Below are 15116 nucleotides of genomic sequence, written 5' to 3'. Positions count from 1 at the left end.
CGGTCGTAAGCTTGCACTTGTTGAGTTCTGGATACGGTTTGACACTGCATTGAAATGCCAACGGCAGGAGGAACTAATAGATGATAACACTTCCATGCATACGAACCCTAAACTATTTACATCATGGGAAATAGAGAGGCATGGTGGTTCTATATTCACACATGAGGTATTTAGAAGATTTCAAGAGGAGGTGCTTGCAGCAAGGGAGCACTGTGATGTACAAACCACCGATGAAATGGAGGATTGTAGAATTGTTACAGTTGCAGACAACTCGCATAGAGTTAGAGAAGTGATTTGCTTCAATATCGAGCAGGTATATAAGTGTTCATGCATGCTATTTCAGGCAATAGGAATACCATGTCGTCATATCATACGTATGTTAAGAGGTGAAAGGATAACTGAACTTCCAATGCAGTACATCACAAAAAGATGGACGAATAATTGTAAAAGGTAACTTTTATTCTTATATGATCTATGTTCTGAGCTGAGTACTTTTTGTAATTACCATTAGTTTTTATATTTTTCAGAGAGCCAACATTTGATAGTGAAGGCAATTTATTATTGGACATGTCCACTGTGCCCATAAATGATGTTATGAGAATGAAGATGTCAAGCGCCCAAAACAAATTTGAAGATATTTTTCAAATGGCCAAGACTTCAGAAGATGGCATTGACCTTTTAATAAAAAAATTGGAATCTCTGTCATTGTTGTTTGAACCTACATGTTGCACTAGACAGGAGGAGCAAGAAAGTTTTATTGGGATGTCCATTCCAAAGAATGTACATGTCCATCCACCTAGTAATATTCGTTCAAAGGGGAAGTGCAAGAGAATACTAGGCCATGCTGACAAATACAGAAAGAAGCATAGTTCAGGTCCACGCAAATGCACGGCGTGCAAAAATCTTGGGCATGATCGTCGAAATTGTCCAGTTGTTTGGGAACTCTGAGAATCGGAACCCAATATCTGAGAAACAGCACTAAGAGGCAAGACAATTACTGTCAGTATACTTGTATTAATAAGGTGCTCAATAATGGGATGTGGTATGGAAAAAGCTAGACAGTCTCAATATGCGCAAAAAACTGTACAGCCGGCCGCATAATTACTACCTCTTATTAAAGACACATGATCTTTATGCATTTAATTACAGGCAATAATCTCATGTACAACAGTGATGTATAACTGGCTAACTGAATTGTTTTCACTGACTTTTATGTCTGCATACCAACGTTGAAGCAAGCAGCCTTAATATGTCACACATTCTTTGATCAACAATTTTTCACACGTTCTTTGATCAGCAATTCTTTAAACAGACGAGGGGCATTGGAACTGCTGGACGATGGTGTGGGACACAGTCCGCTCTAGCGTCTCGCGCTCAGTCTCCCCGTCGTGGGGCACTCCATGAAGAATGGGAGCAACCAAGGGTCACTGCTTGCGAAGCTACAACGACGAGCACCGCGTGGTGTTTCTGATGCTGCCAGACTAGTGCGTTGTTCTGTTTGCCTAGATAAAAGGAATCCCAAGGGGTTAACAGAGAAAGAACCTACGGTGGTGGAGGGATTTATCTGTGAAAGTGCAAACTACCGTACATCGTGAATCCAAGGCCTGAGGATTGTCGCTTGCACGCTTGCAAACAAGAGTTGCTTGCACCACAGTAGTTGCCTTTATAGTGACCCGGCGATCAGATATCTATAACCAGTGGACTTCGATCAGATATTTGCATGGATTGCATGAAGCGCAAGTGCTCAACCTGCAACAAACTCTGGAACCGCCCAGGAGGCCATGGCCTTCGAGAGGCGAAACACGGACCACCGCCGGCCGGGGGTCACGCACTACTGGAAACGGGCGCTTTGCCGAGTGCCCGAAGCACTCGGCAAAGCCGTAAAAACACTCGGCAAAGACTTTATATGGCAAAGACTTTATACGTGCCCGCTGCCACAGTGTTCCTTATAGCAGCATCATCTCCATATGGTTCTTTGTTTTTCCATTTTTCTCTCTATGTACTATATATATAGGGAGGAGGTAATGGAAGCCCCAGTCAGGTATACGCACGCGCGTCCGATCGTGTGTTGGATCTGGCTCTCGGGCGAATTCCAGCGTAAAACATGATCTAAAAACAACGTAAATGAGTACGAAATTTAACGTAAATTGTATATCTGTTTCGTAACAGCAAATGGGTCCCGAAATTACGGCGTAAAAATCGCGTGCGTCCGATCGTGCGCGGGTTAATGGCTCGAATAGATTTTAGCAAAAAACGTGATCTAAAACAACGTAAATGAGTACACAATTTAGCGTAAATCGTATATCTATTTCGTAACAGCAAATGAGGCCCAAATTACGGCGTGAAAATCGTGTGTGGCCGATTGAGCGCGGGTTCTGGCTCGAATGGATTTCAGCGTAAAACGTGAACCGAAACATTGTAAATTAGTACAAATTTTACTGTAAATCGTATATTTGTTTCGTAATGGCGAATGGAGCCCAAATTTACGGCGCGAAAATCGTGCGCCACTGGTCGTGCGTGGGTTCTGGCTCAGACGGATTTAAGAGTAAATCGTGAACCAAAATAACGTAAATGAGTATGAATTTTAGCGTAAATCGTCCATCTGTTTCATAATAACGAATGTAGATCGAATGTATCTCTCAGCGCACGAGGTTATCATAAAACGCATCAAGAAAATTCGTAAATTGGTGTAAGATACAACAAGAAGGGATCTGAGGTAATTGTAGCGTAAAATGCAAGCTAACCATCTACAGGAGAACTGTTTCAGATTTTACAATAAGATATAAGACATAATTATTCCTATACTCAACTATGATAATGTCGTGTTTACATTTTAGCTGTTGTTACATACAAACAAAACTCTGTTTCACCATAACCCCACTGTTAGAAAAAAAAACTGAGTTCAAAAGGCTCTTCTAGCTTTCCTAATGTAGAGAAAACCACCTAGGTCCATATCTGCAAACGTAACATGAACTGCTAATATGATCTTTCTTTGTTAATATGTCTTTTCAAGCTTGTTATGACTAACATAACCTAAAGTCTAAACTGAATGCAAACTTGAGTTAGACGATCAGATTACCAAAAGAAAAATCTCTTGAGTTAGAAGATCAGATTATCCCATGTGAGAAGCATAAAAAGATATCAATGTTCATAAATATATCATATGCCAGATTATCCCATGAAAACCAAACATACAAAATTATAGAAGGTCAAGTTCTATGCTAAGATTCACCGAAATAATTAGAGCGCAGAAAGGATGAATTAAAACAAGATAACCAAGGTGTAAAAAAATTCTACTATCATGGTGTACCTTGTCCATCATTCTGAAAACATAGAAAACTGATTCAATGGACGATTTATTTGATATCGGCAATTTTAATATGCAAACATCAAAATCTAGTTTGCCTTCTGGATACTTGGGCAGTGGATCACAAAAACAAAAGAGCATATACTTACTAGGGGTACTGGGTGTATCTATCGTATACTGCTCTAGAGTGGACTAGGTATTGGGGATGCATTGTTCTGAAAAGGACCAATTCAAATCATCGTAAAAGCATAAAAGGAAGAACAAAAACAATGTAGGATTGGTGGTCTACGTGTTTACAAAGCGGAGCATATGCGCGATCTAGTAATTAGGCGTAATAGCGTATCCAAATTAGCATAAAAAGACATATTTAGGAAATAAAAATTATAGAGGTGGGTCATGCATGCTGGTTACAGTAAGTAGGGCTAGATGGCTGACTTACTGATGCATGTTCATGTAAGGAAGCAGAAGCATCAGATGAGTCTGAATCATTGGGTACCGATGCAGGATCATGTGAGGACCAATTCAAATCAGCATAAAAGGAAGTTTGAAATTGAAGAAATAGAGGAAGGTTGGCTAGTTTTTAGCGTGAACACCAAAACATTCAATATAATCATCTTTCATTCATGCATTACTTGTTACATGTTCTACTAGCAATTAAGAACCAAGAACCATCTTGCCCATAGAATCAATTTTAGAAAATGTTGCTTATACAACGTATGTTGGTGATCCATCATGATCTTATCCAACATTAACATAGCAAGAAACAACTAGTTGTAGATGGATAGGAGCAAATACAACCAATATTATCTTGTAAGTGTTGTGCATGTTTTGTTTGAAGCAGATAATCAGAGCACCTAAGAAAACAAAGTGTGAGCGCTACATTGATCACTAATACTGAATATTTATTTTGCAACGGACCCTTGCCCACGCGCACATTTCATCAAACACCAAGGCTGCAGTAGGTAGAAAAGGGGGAGCAAGAACATGGGACTAGTAAGGAATCTTACCGCTGCTGTTGCACACCCATAGGGATTAACGACGTGGACGGAGATGTCGCGCTATGGCTGGCTCGCCAGCATCGCCTCGTGATGGGTCACACCCACACTGGTGGCACCTGGATTGCTGTAAAACACATCAAAAAGTGTCATAAATTTGGCGTAAAACGCAGTAAGACTGTTTTTTAATGTAAGCATAAAACACAACAAGAAGTGTCGTAAAACACAAACATGCCTTCTAAAAATGAATCTCCTGGGAGTCACCAAGATTGATTGATTTCTTCTTCAGCAGAAGTTCTCAACTCTAGAGCATGAGTAGAATTCACTAAGCGCTGCTTTGAAGACCTGAAGAATACAGGGACTATAACCATCTCCTTTTAGACCTTAATAAAAAATAAATATGACTAGAACAACAAAAATATATCAGATTATTGAACACTTTCATGTTTAATCACCAATTCAGATACTAGGCAGTAAGTGGGTGTAGCATATGTATGCACTATTACAAAGGAAGGTTTAAATTTAATAACTTGCAATTGTATAATAGTACTTCAAATCACAAATCTACATACAATTTTCATATTTTCCAACTAATTTCCAGAAATATATTGGTAGCAAAAATTTAGAAAGCCCGACCACATGTATGTCCAAAACAAGAAGCACTAGATGTAGCAGAAGTAGTATTACCTCAAGATTCTATTATATCGTTATAATATATTCACAGGTAATTAGCAGATTTTATTCTATCACCTCACAATTTCAGCATTTCTCTTCAATCCTGAAATGATACTTTGGGCATACTCAAGCAGCTCTTCACGTTTCACCTGTTCACACAAATATTGTGAACCATTATACACTTTATAGAATCAGAACAATACAATAACCCATAACTATATGTGCATATCAGGAAATGTTTCACAAACCATACCCCATAGAAACATGCATCTTTTTTAGATGTAGTTCTTTATAAACAATATCCCAAATTTTGTCCTTTCTTTTACAGAAACACTGATACTACAAACCATATAGGCACTGCATTTGCTTCACTTTTTGAAGCTAGGAACTGGAGTCTGGAACATGAGGGTATGAACTATGAGGATTGAGAAAGGCCAATTGAATATCATATTATGTCAGACATCAGGGACTCGGTTGATGTATTGATGTGCAGGCCACAGATCAATAATGAGAGTAAATGAGGGGCCCAAGTCTTGATAAAAACAATCAAAAAACTAAATCTGAAGTAAAAAAATACAATAGTTTCAAAACCAGTGTCTATTAGTCTCTAATCTTGACCAAAACCAATATGGTACTGAAATAAGCAAATACTCCTCACCTGGAGCTTGCCACAAACTGAAACTACGACATGACACATTACACATGACACTACGCCATTTAATAAAATGTCGTCATTTTATTGTTGATGCAAACATAAACTTCATATTGTTGATGCAAACATAAACTTCATACTTAAGCAGCTCCGGATCCAAGCTGCGCCCAGTGGTGATGGATTAGATCAACCTGCAACTGAGTATATTTGACGGGATCATGCAGTTGCTCATACCTATTGTTGATGTACTCATTGCGCTCGGCCATGCAACCATGAGTAGTGTCCGCCAAAACTCCGATGTTGTCGAAGCTTGTGTTCAAAGACGAAGGTCCTTCGTCTTCTACTATCATGTTGTGCAAGATGATGCAAGTTTTCATTATGTCTCCAATGTGTTGTGGAGACCAACCATATGCAGGACCATGCACTACAGCCCATCGCTTCTGTAGCACTCCAAAAGTTTGTTTGATGTCTTTTCTAGTGGACTCTTGAATAGTGGCAAAGTGTTGGGTCCTAACATCATACGGATGATGGATTGTCTTGACAAACGCTGGCCAGTCCGGATAAATACCATCTGCTAGGTAATATCCCATGTTGTACGTGTGTCCATTAACGGAGAAAGTCACTGGTGGACTATCACCGGTCAGATGCGAATCAAAGAGGTTTGAAAGCTGAAGAACATTGATGTCGTTACAGCTACCGGGCATGCCAAAGTATGCATGCCAAATCCATAGGTCATATGAGGCAACTGCTTCAAGGATCATTGTAGGGTGTTTACCGCGACCGGTAAACATCCCCTTCCATGCGGTTGAGCAGTTACGCCACTCCCAATGCATGCAATCGACACTACCAAGCATACCAGGGAAGTCGCGTGACTCTCCAAACTTGGAGGAGCCTAGTGATATCAGCAGGAGTAGGTTTCCTGAGATAGTACCCCCCCCCCCCCCAATGCGGTTTGGATGGCCGTGCAAAAGTGTTTCAAAGCCTCATGTGTCGTAGATTCACCAATGCGTACGTATTCGTCAACAGCATCCGCAGGAACACCGTATGCAAGGATACGAACAACAACAACAACTTTCTGCAGAGCAGATAGACCTAGCTCACCGGCACAGTTTGGTCGCTGAACGAAGTAGGGATCGACTTGTTGCACAGCATGAACGAGGCGCTCAAACACATGGCGACGCATGCGAAACCTATAATGGAAAATACAATGAGTACAAGTGTCAAGCACGTATTATGGACGTAAGAATAGATGGACGTACGAAAAAAGATACCTCCTCCAGAATTGAGCATCCGTGTACACCGGTTGGGCGCAAAAGTAGTCCGCTCGGATTCTTGCATCACCACTCATATGGTCACGATGGATTCGAACACGACCGGGAATGGAACCAGCATACCGACGCTCGTTGAGTGCACGACGCCTAAGATGTTGGTACGTCGCAACCTCCAACTCATGTTCTTCATCTTCCATGTCTTGCGCCATCCTAAGGAAAATATTGGAATCTATGTACTGGTTCATTGTTGTGAAGCACTCTAAGTGAAGTGTGAGTGAAGTGTTCAAGAGTGAGTGATTATTTATAGAACGGATAGGCTTCGGAGACAAGCCATCCTCTTGTCGTGCAGACGAAGCTAGTCGATGGCTTGTTGAAGAAGTGTCGTGGCTTACGGTGGAAGCATATCAATTTGGAAACATATTTTCATACGAATAAAATATTATGGTACGTTTTATCGACAACAATTACACACAAAATAACATTAAATGTTAATTAATTTGTACAATTCGAAATTATTAATCAAGCATTGTTTTGGAGATTATTATTTCTAAAATTATTAAATACACTATTTTGCGCATCCTTTGTATAGCGTGAAATGGGAAGAAAAAAAAGAAAACAGAAAAAGAAATGGAAAAAGGAAATTTGTTAACACTGTAGCTTTAGAGGACCGAATTTAGGGGACGTTGCTAGAGACTGAGAAGATATAGAGGACAGAATCTTTTAGAGTGTGCTGTAAAGGACAGAGAATATTTCTTTACAGGATGGAATTTAGGGAGACGCTACTGGAGACAGCCTTAGCAGCTATCAGCTATACATCAACTTCAATTATGAGTCTGAGTTTACCGAGATAGCGACTATTCAGAAATGGCATGTGCCCAGCTATAACTCTTAATTAAATTATAGCTTCTAAAGTATTGATAACTGCAATTATCCTGCAAAAAGTGAAAGTATGTGCATTATGTTTTCATGTGCTATGTAAGTGTATATAGTTCATTGAACCTGATATCAATTGGAATATGTTAACTTACCTTTATGGTTAGTATTATTGAATGCATAGTATTATTGTAATGCGTTTGAATAACTATCTTGTTATGATATAAGAAACCGTAGCAATGCAGGGACAAGTTACTAGTCATAATAGATCTTAGAGAGGAAGCCTGTGAAAGCTTCGTGATTTACACAATGTGGAACCTCTGGAAGGAGAGGAATCGTAGGATTTTGAAAGCGTCGCCCTTCCCCCGTTTCAAGTCGCCTTAAGAATTAAAAAAGATGTTTCACAATTTAGGTGGGCTTTGTTTCTCATGTAATTTTCATATACTGCTTCCGGCTAGCCTGAAGGATTTAGGGTGTGGGGCTTAGCCTCCCTTTAAGTGTGCTCGGGTGTGGCTTGTCCGATCTCAGACCGTTGTTTGTACTCTCTAAACTCTTTCTCCTTAAATGTTGTTTGTACTCTCTAAACTCTTTCTCCTTAAATGATCGGCAAAGTTCCTGCCGTTTTCGTTAAAAAAAAAGCATGTGCTACTCTTTCTAGCTCTTCCTGCCGCCCTTGGCTTGTCTCGGCAGGTTTCACGGGACTCCGATCATGAAGCAACTTGCGTTTTACGGAATTGCATGCATAACAGCTCCAGGAGCTATCTCGGAATCCATACAGAACACCACCAAAAACCTGTGGAGGTTACCCAAAAGCAAAAGGTGGTTGTGGTGCCTGCAGACATTGCATTCTTCTTGGAGAATCCCAACACCCTGGTGTGGTGTGGCTTTTGGTTGTCAGCGCAATCGAGGCCTTGCGAGCGGTTTCTTTGATGCTGTTGTGTGTGTTAATGTTTTCCGTGTGTGTGTATGTTGTAGGCTGCAGTTGTGTTCTTTTTCTGCATCGCACCTTCTATACAAATCCTCCCGTTATAAAATATAGTTTTTTCTAACATATTTTTTTCTGTCCATATTCGAATGAATAATAATGAATGTAGACATACATGCAAACTATATCCATAGATTATTAAATAAATGTATATGTAGTCTAAATCGAATTATGTTTTGGAACGGAGGGAGTAATACATAAACGGGCAGCAGCTTCTCTTAAAAACACAAAAAAACTGTCAAAGTTGTAAAGATCTAAAGAAAGACATGCCCTGCACCATCCATGGTAATACTACCATACAACATGTCCTGATCAAGGCTATTATGCTGCAGATGATGCCCATAACAAATTCCCAGACATTGTTCCCCAAGGAGTGAGGGGGTTGTCTAATCAGTGACTGACCGGATTAACAAAAAATTATCAAGCAACTTGGCAAGTTGCCAAAACATGACATTTCAGTGCAGCTCGATCTTATATATGCACATCAATGATTCAGGAAAACAACACTTGTGAACAATGATCACGACATTTTCATTTGTGGTCTGTGCAATTTATGAAACACAGCACATTTGGAACATTCGCTGTACATTCAGATTAATGGTTTATTGCCAGAACACAGTTTGTGTTCCTCAGCAAAAGCAAGCCAAACAATCAGTAAATGCCCTAGTAAAGCTAACTACCAGAGCTAACGGTTGCTTTCTCTCCTCGCCAGGAAAAGCACGCTTGTGCACAATGACCATTGGCTTCCTTTTCATAATTAACCAGCCACGGCATATTCTGGAACATTCCAGGCTCCCAACAAAATTCAGATTATTGGCTTGATTGCTTGCTAGTATATAACGACGCCTTTTGCGAAAATAGAATATCACAATACTAGTACTGAGTAAGCCCATGACCAAAGTAGCACTCAAATACTAAGCAAACAGCTAAGATCATCATAAGAAAGATGCTAAACAACAGCTAAGTGGTGAAAGTGTCCAGTGCGGCCAGCGCATTAGCTCACACTATGATGTTCGATGCGGCTTGTTGTGGCTTTAATCCAACTGCGGCTGCAACTTCTATAATATTTCGTCTCTATGGAGCAGCAGTGCGGAGCCGAATAGGCTGCTAGTAATCCCAAAACCTGACAAATGAGCCACCGAGTCATCATAATATGTTCCTTTGTTTTTTTAAAAAAAAAATGAAGGCAGGTCACCATGAGGGGCGAATATGCCGGGAACACTATGCGCAGGAAAGATCTTTGCATGGTATCATAGAAAGCTACACATATATTAATTAGTTCTAATCCAGTGGTCCAGGTTCCTGACGGAACTAGCCTATAAGAAAAATTCCCTGGTCAAGACAAAAACTAGTACCGAATTGTGTTTTAAAACCGGGGGAAAAGGATGGTAATTGGTGGCCACAGCATGACCTCCACGCCATTGGTGCACTGGTCTAGTGCTCCATGAAGAAGGCGATCGATGTTTACGTCGCGCATGGAAGATTCGGCTTCGTCAGCGCTGTCATCAAGTCTGACCGCCAGCAACAGAGACGCCGAATTTTATTTCAGCGTCAAATTTCGAACTGAATGCTGTGTCGTAGTATGAAGTTATGAAGAGAACTAATGCGTGCGTGCCCGCAGCAAGACATAGATGTTTATGAAGCAAACCATGAAATCGCGTGAAGTTTAAAAACACGTACGCCGACAAAATTAGTGCGTATGATCCGGCAGTTTATGAATTGCCTGTGTATGTGTATATGTGACAGCGATCGCTGTCTGAAAATTCGTTGGACGGACCAGAGCCCTGAATCCTGGCTAAAATCACAGGAATGGATTCTTCATGTCGGACGCGCGACGAAAAAAATTGCGGAAGAAATCACGGATCCTGATTGTGCTCAATTTGGCGCACGTGAAGGTGAACATCACAGTCACAGACAATAGCCATGCATGATTGGTACTCACTCCATTAAGCCCAACAAAATCATTGAAGGTCAGCATCTCCTTCAACCAATCAACAACTATTAGTTCAACATCAAGAGTAGTTTCCAGTCAGTAGCAGGCTTGCCTTCGAACAGTTTTTTTTTAATATATAAGACAGATGGTTCACAAAGTTTATTTATTTTTCAGTAAAGTTGACTTCGTGAATCGTACTCCTCTTGTGGTTAAAGAACCAGTAGCAAAGTAGTGAAGCTTTCCTTGGAGGCCAGCAGATAAGAACAAATCTAATAAAAATGTAGGAAAAACGAGTACACTATATATGCACTAGCACATCTATCATGTTTAATCAAGATAACATATGAGTAGAGAATCATATGTCGTTTTTACTAGACGCACAACATAACGGAAAACGAGCACGGTGACATAGTGAAAGTAGTCATACATCCTCGTGTATCATCGATAACAATACACTCGCATGTGCTCAAGTTCATTGTTGATTAACACTATAGAAACAACAACGTCTCCACGGTATCCACATGTATGAAGATGAAATACTACGACGTTGATATGCTAGTACCAAGCGTGCAGTGAGATGAAGGGCGATGGCTTGTGCGCCCACAACTGTAGAGAGAGACGACATCGGCTAAGATGTGATTCTCTTGATTCTAGCACGCCAACCCCTATTAATGGGCAATTACTTTAAAGACATGTTAGCGTGCTCATAGATCATGATTGCCTCTTGGTTATATAATCGACAATCTTCCACTTGCACTAGAGTCAATCATCTGTATAGCTCTTCTGATTAAAGAATCAGTAGCAAAGTAGTGAACATTAGCATGGTTTTCCTTGGGGATTAGCAGATAAGAACAAATCTTACTTGAAAATGTAGAAAACTAAGTATGATATGCACTAACATATCTATCATGTTCAATCAAAATAACATATGATTAGTTTCATAGATCGTTACTATTAGATACACAACACAGGTGAAGAAGAGCATGATGATATAGAAGAAGCATTCGTATATCCTCATATACCATCGGCAGCAACGACGTTCATCTGCGATCCTCACGTTTATTATTGATTAATATAGTAGCAACAACAAACAATCGTCTCCACGGTATCCACATGTCTGTAGATAAAATACCATGACGCTTACATGCTAGCACCACGCCCGCATAGAGATGAAGGACGACGACTTTGGTGTCCACAACCATAAAGAGATAGACGAAGACTGGCTAAGATGCAGATATCTTGATTGTATGCCCTCCTACGTATGTATATTGTATAGACCTACTAGATTTGAAGAAGTATATCTGAAAACAGTTCTATGATTTAGTCTAAAAAAAGTAGTTCCACTCGACCTCACCTCTAGCTCTGCGTCTTTCGGTTTCTCTATGTGTTCAGCAAGCATAAGGGGCTGATTGGATGGTTGCATCAACCTCCGTCCAGGCTCACGGGATGCATTGGATGCTCGCGGCTGCTGTTCGGCCAGGGCGTCGAGATGCAGATGGAACCTAGAGCCAGTCTCGTCGATCGGATGCGAGATTTTTTCACGCTTCCGCACGTCCAGGCTCATGCGATGCGAGAGAACACACGGGGGAGTGTGTTGTCAGAGGTAAAGTGGAACGGTTGAACATGAGACGGGCAAACAAACACAAATATAAAACAAACAAAAGTCTGTTGCATAAGGCGAGCTTGGCAAAGAAGAGCCTGGTTCTATGATGCGAGCCATGCTCGGCTGAGAAGACAACCAATCAGGCCCAAATGAACATATTGACATCTTACCCTCAGCCAAAATTTATTGGCATCTTGCAATCTTTAGCAGTGCTAAATCATAGGTGTACATATCGGATGAATTTGATCTAAATTAAGGGCAGGAATGATGGGATTATTCTCCCATCTTGTAGATTTTATATATACTTCAAATCTCTCACAGCCCCTTTTTCCTCCAAAATTTCTGATGTTTCACATCTCCTATGGGCTATGGCTGGGCAGGAGAAATTTCAGCGTTCATGTCCAAATTTAAGCATGCAGCTATTCAGAACTAAAATGTAAATTGCGAAACATTGGAAAATGACTGGCAGAGAAGCACTATAGCTAGCTAGCTAGCTAGCAACGCCTGCAAGAACAAATCTTCGATCTGCCCATTCAGATTGAGGTGATCAAGATCAAGAGGCCTCCTGGAACTCCACCAGCACCAGGGACTTGTCCTCCCTGCCGCCCGCGTTGCGGAGGAGCCGCCGCACCGCCGCGATGAGCCGCTCGGCCGCGTCCGGCGTCCGGCGCCCGCCGAGCGCGCGGCAGAAGGCGGCGTGCCCCGCGATCGCCGCCTCGACCTCCAGCGCCGACCCGGCTCCGGCTGCGACCTCGTCGCCCACGGCGTCGCCGCAGAGCCCGCACAGCCAGCGCCCGCCGTACCGCGCGCGCACCCCGGCCGCGTACGCCGGCGTGCACTCCTCCCGGAGCCCGCAGCACGCGCACACCTCCCACTCCTCCGCCTCGGCCACGGCCACGGTGGCCGGCGCCACCTCCTGCCCGCCCGCCGTCGCCGCCGCGGACATCGGGGAGAATCCCAGAGAGCGGTACGGCTGAAAGGCAGGGGAGATCAAAGCTTCTGCTCCGCGAATTCAAATCTGTAAAGGCAAGGGCAGCGAGCCAGCGAGTCGCTCTGCTACTCGCCGGTGGTGAGGGCGTCGGGGAGGAGTGGTGGATGGAGCGGCGGTTCGTCCATGGAGAAGGAGGTGGTGGACAGGGCAGCGTTGCTGCGATTGGTCGAGTTGGTCGCTCTGCGGGTGTGCGGTGCGGCTTCCCGCGTCTGTATTCGACGAGACGAGCTGGAATGGAACGGGGGAGTCGGTTAAATTGGCGGGTGTCATGACTGGTGACGGTGGTCGAGTGGGACCCGCTAATGATTGAGCTGGGAATTGCTTCCTGGCAGGGATGAAAACGGTACTAACCATTTTTTATTTTTTTATTTCGAATGAATAAGACTTAAAATCTGCTATGTGAATTCATATTCTTTTTTTTATTATTAAGCTTATAAAGATTTATAAAAGGTAAATCTCAAATTTATCATATATTTCTCTTAAATGATAGATATAAAATTCAATATGGATTTGATATTTTTCAGCTTTTCTATTGTAGGGAGCAAATAATACATAAAACAATTCATGCAAATTTTTATTCTTATTTATAATAACGTGTTTGATAGCATAAAAACATTAGCCTCAAATTTTATACATATTTATTTTAAAATATTAAATTTATCCAAACAATTCGGATTACCACTTCTATCCCTGCTTCCTCGTGTGCTTCGCTTCGTTGCAGCTCTTAGGACATGTACAACCAAGAACCCATTAATATGTTTTCCAAGTAGAAAAGATGGTTAAGAAAATGCATCATCCAACCCTGAGTCACGAGAACATTATTGCAATTAATAGACAATATGTATAGAAAGTCATGAAGTGACGGGTTCTTCGCGAAGAGCCCGCTCTTGACTTTTTTGCAGTTAACCATCTAGAGACCCCTCACCCTATACAATAGTTTTACATAATCGAAGAGGTGTATTAAAGTTTGTCGGTGTTTTGTGCCTCGCTCCGACAAGTAAATTTATACTGGTTCGGACAAACGTCCCTACTTCCAGTCATTGGCGGCTTGCGCTACCATCACCATTGATGATCAAAGCTCGTAATGGGGGTTACAAGCGGGCAAGAGAGGGAGGAGAGGCTCTCAAGTCTCTTATCGAGGTGGAAGTGGAGCTAAGGTTATAGAGTGGAGTCATAGCTAAGTCTTGGCCTAACGGCGGGGCTTCGGGCTCTGGGTCTTCGTCAGTGCGTTCTCCTCCTATTCGTCGATTCGTCTGAGTGTCTTTTTGTCCGGGGTTCGTCTATGCGTATGTGCGTCCATTCATCTAAGGGCCAACTCCTTCCTTTTATAGGCCGAGGGAGGGGTCGGCCAGCGGTGGCTTCCCCAGGAAGGGGCCATCGAGCAAAGGTAAAACCAAGTGTTCTACCCGGGGTGAAGCCACATGTGCTTGTGGGCCCAGGGTCGCCTGGTTCTCTCGTATTCTTGATGGTGGACAACGTGAGCAGTGTGGGGCCCGAGCGCCATCATTTGGGCTATGCCAACCTCTAGACTTTGTAGCCTAGGGCTCGATGTAGCTTGTCGTGTTGCGCCCTAACAGCGGTCTGCACACTCAGGCCTAGTCAGATAGGTCATGAGTGTGTCGCATGCTGGGGGTGCATGGGCCTAAATGCGACGTAGTTCAAGGGTTTCGTAGGTCATGAGTGCTCTGTGGCGGTGCAGCCCGAGGGTTTCATAGGTCATGAGTAGGAGGCAGACCGACGCCTCCGCCGTTACTCGTCGCTAGGCACAGTTAATGTTGTCGGTCACTTATGATGGGTCAGTCTCGGGCCAGATGCGGGATCCACTCGAGTG

The 15116-nt window shown here is 42.4% G+C and overlaps 1 protein-coding gene across 1 annotated transcript; it reads right to left on the bottom strand.

The window, feature by feature from the left end:
• Window positions 1–12396: 12396 nt before the first annotated feature.
• On the bottom strand, window positions 12397–13514 carry LOC103639513 (DUF1677 family protein). Its single transcript, XM_008662259.3, has one exon. It carries the CDS (start codon window positions 13238–13240, stop codon window positions 12848–12850), a length of 393 nt encoding a protein of 130 aa, XP_008660481.1. The 5' UTR covers window positions 13241–13514; the 3' UTR covers window positions 12397–12847.
• Between the last annotated feature and the right edge of the window lie 1602 nt (window positions 13515–15116).

Source organism: Zea mays, chromosome 9 (genome assembly GCF_902167145.1).
Source record: "Zea mays cultivar B73 chromosome 9, Zm-B73-REFERENCE-NAM-5.0, whole genome shotgun sequence".
NCBI lineage: Eukaryota > Viridiplantae > Streptophyta > Magnoliopsida > Poales > Poaceae > Zea > Zea mays.
Note: the sequence above shows the minus strand (reverse complement) of the source record. Positions and strands in the feature narration are given on the sequence as shown.

Bases quoted from the DNA above. Each gene is read 5' to 3' on its own strand.
- LOC103639513 (XM_008662259.3), bottom strand. From the start codon at position 13,240: ATGTCCGCGGCGGCGACGGCGGGCGGGCAGGAGGTGGCGCCGGCCACC.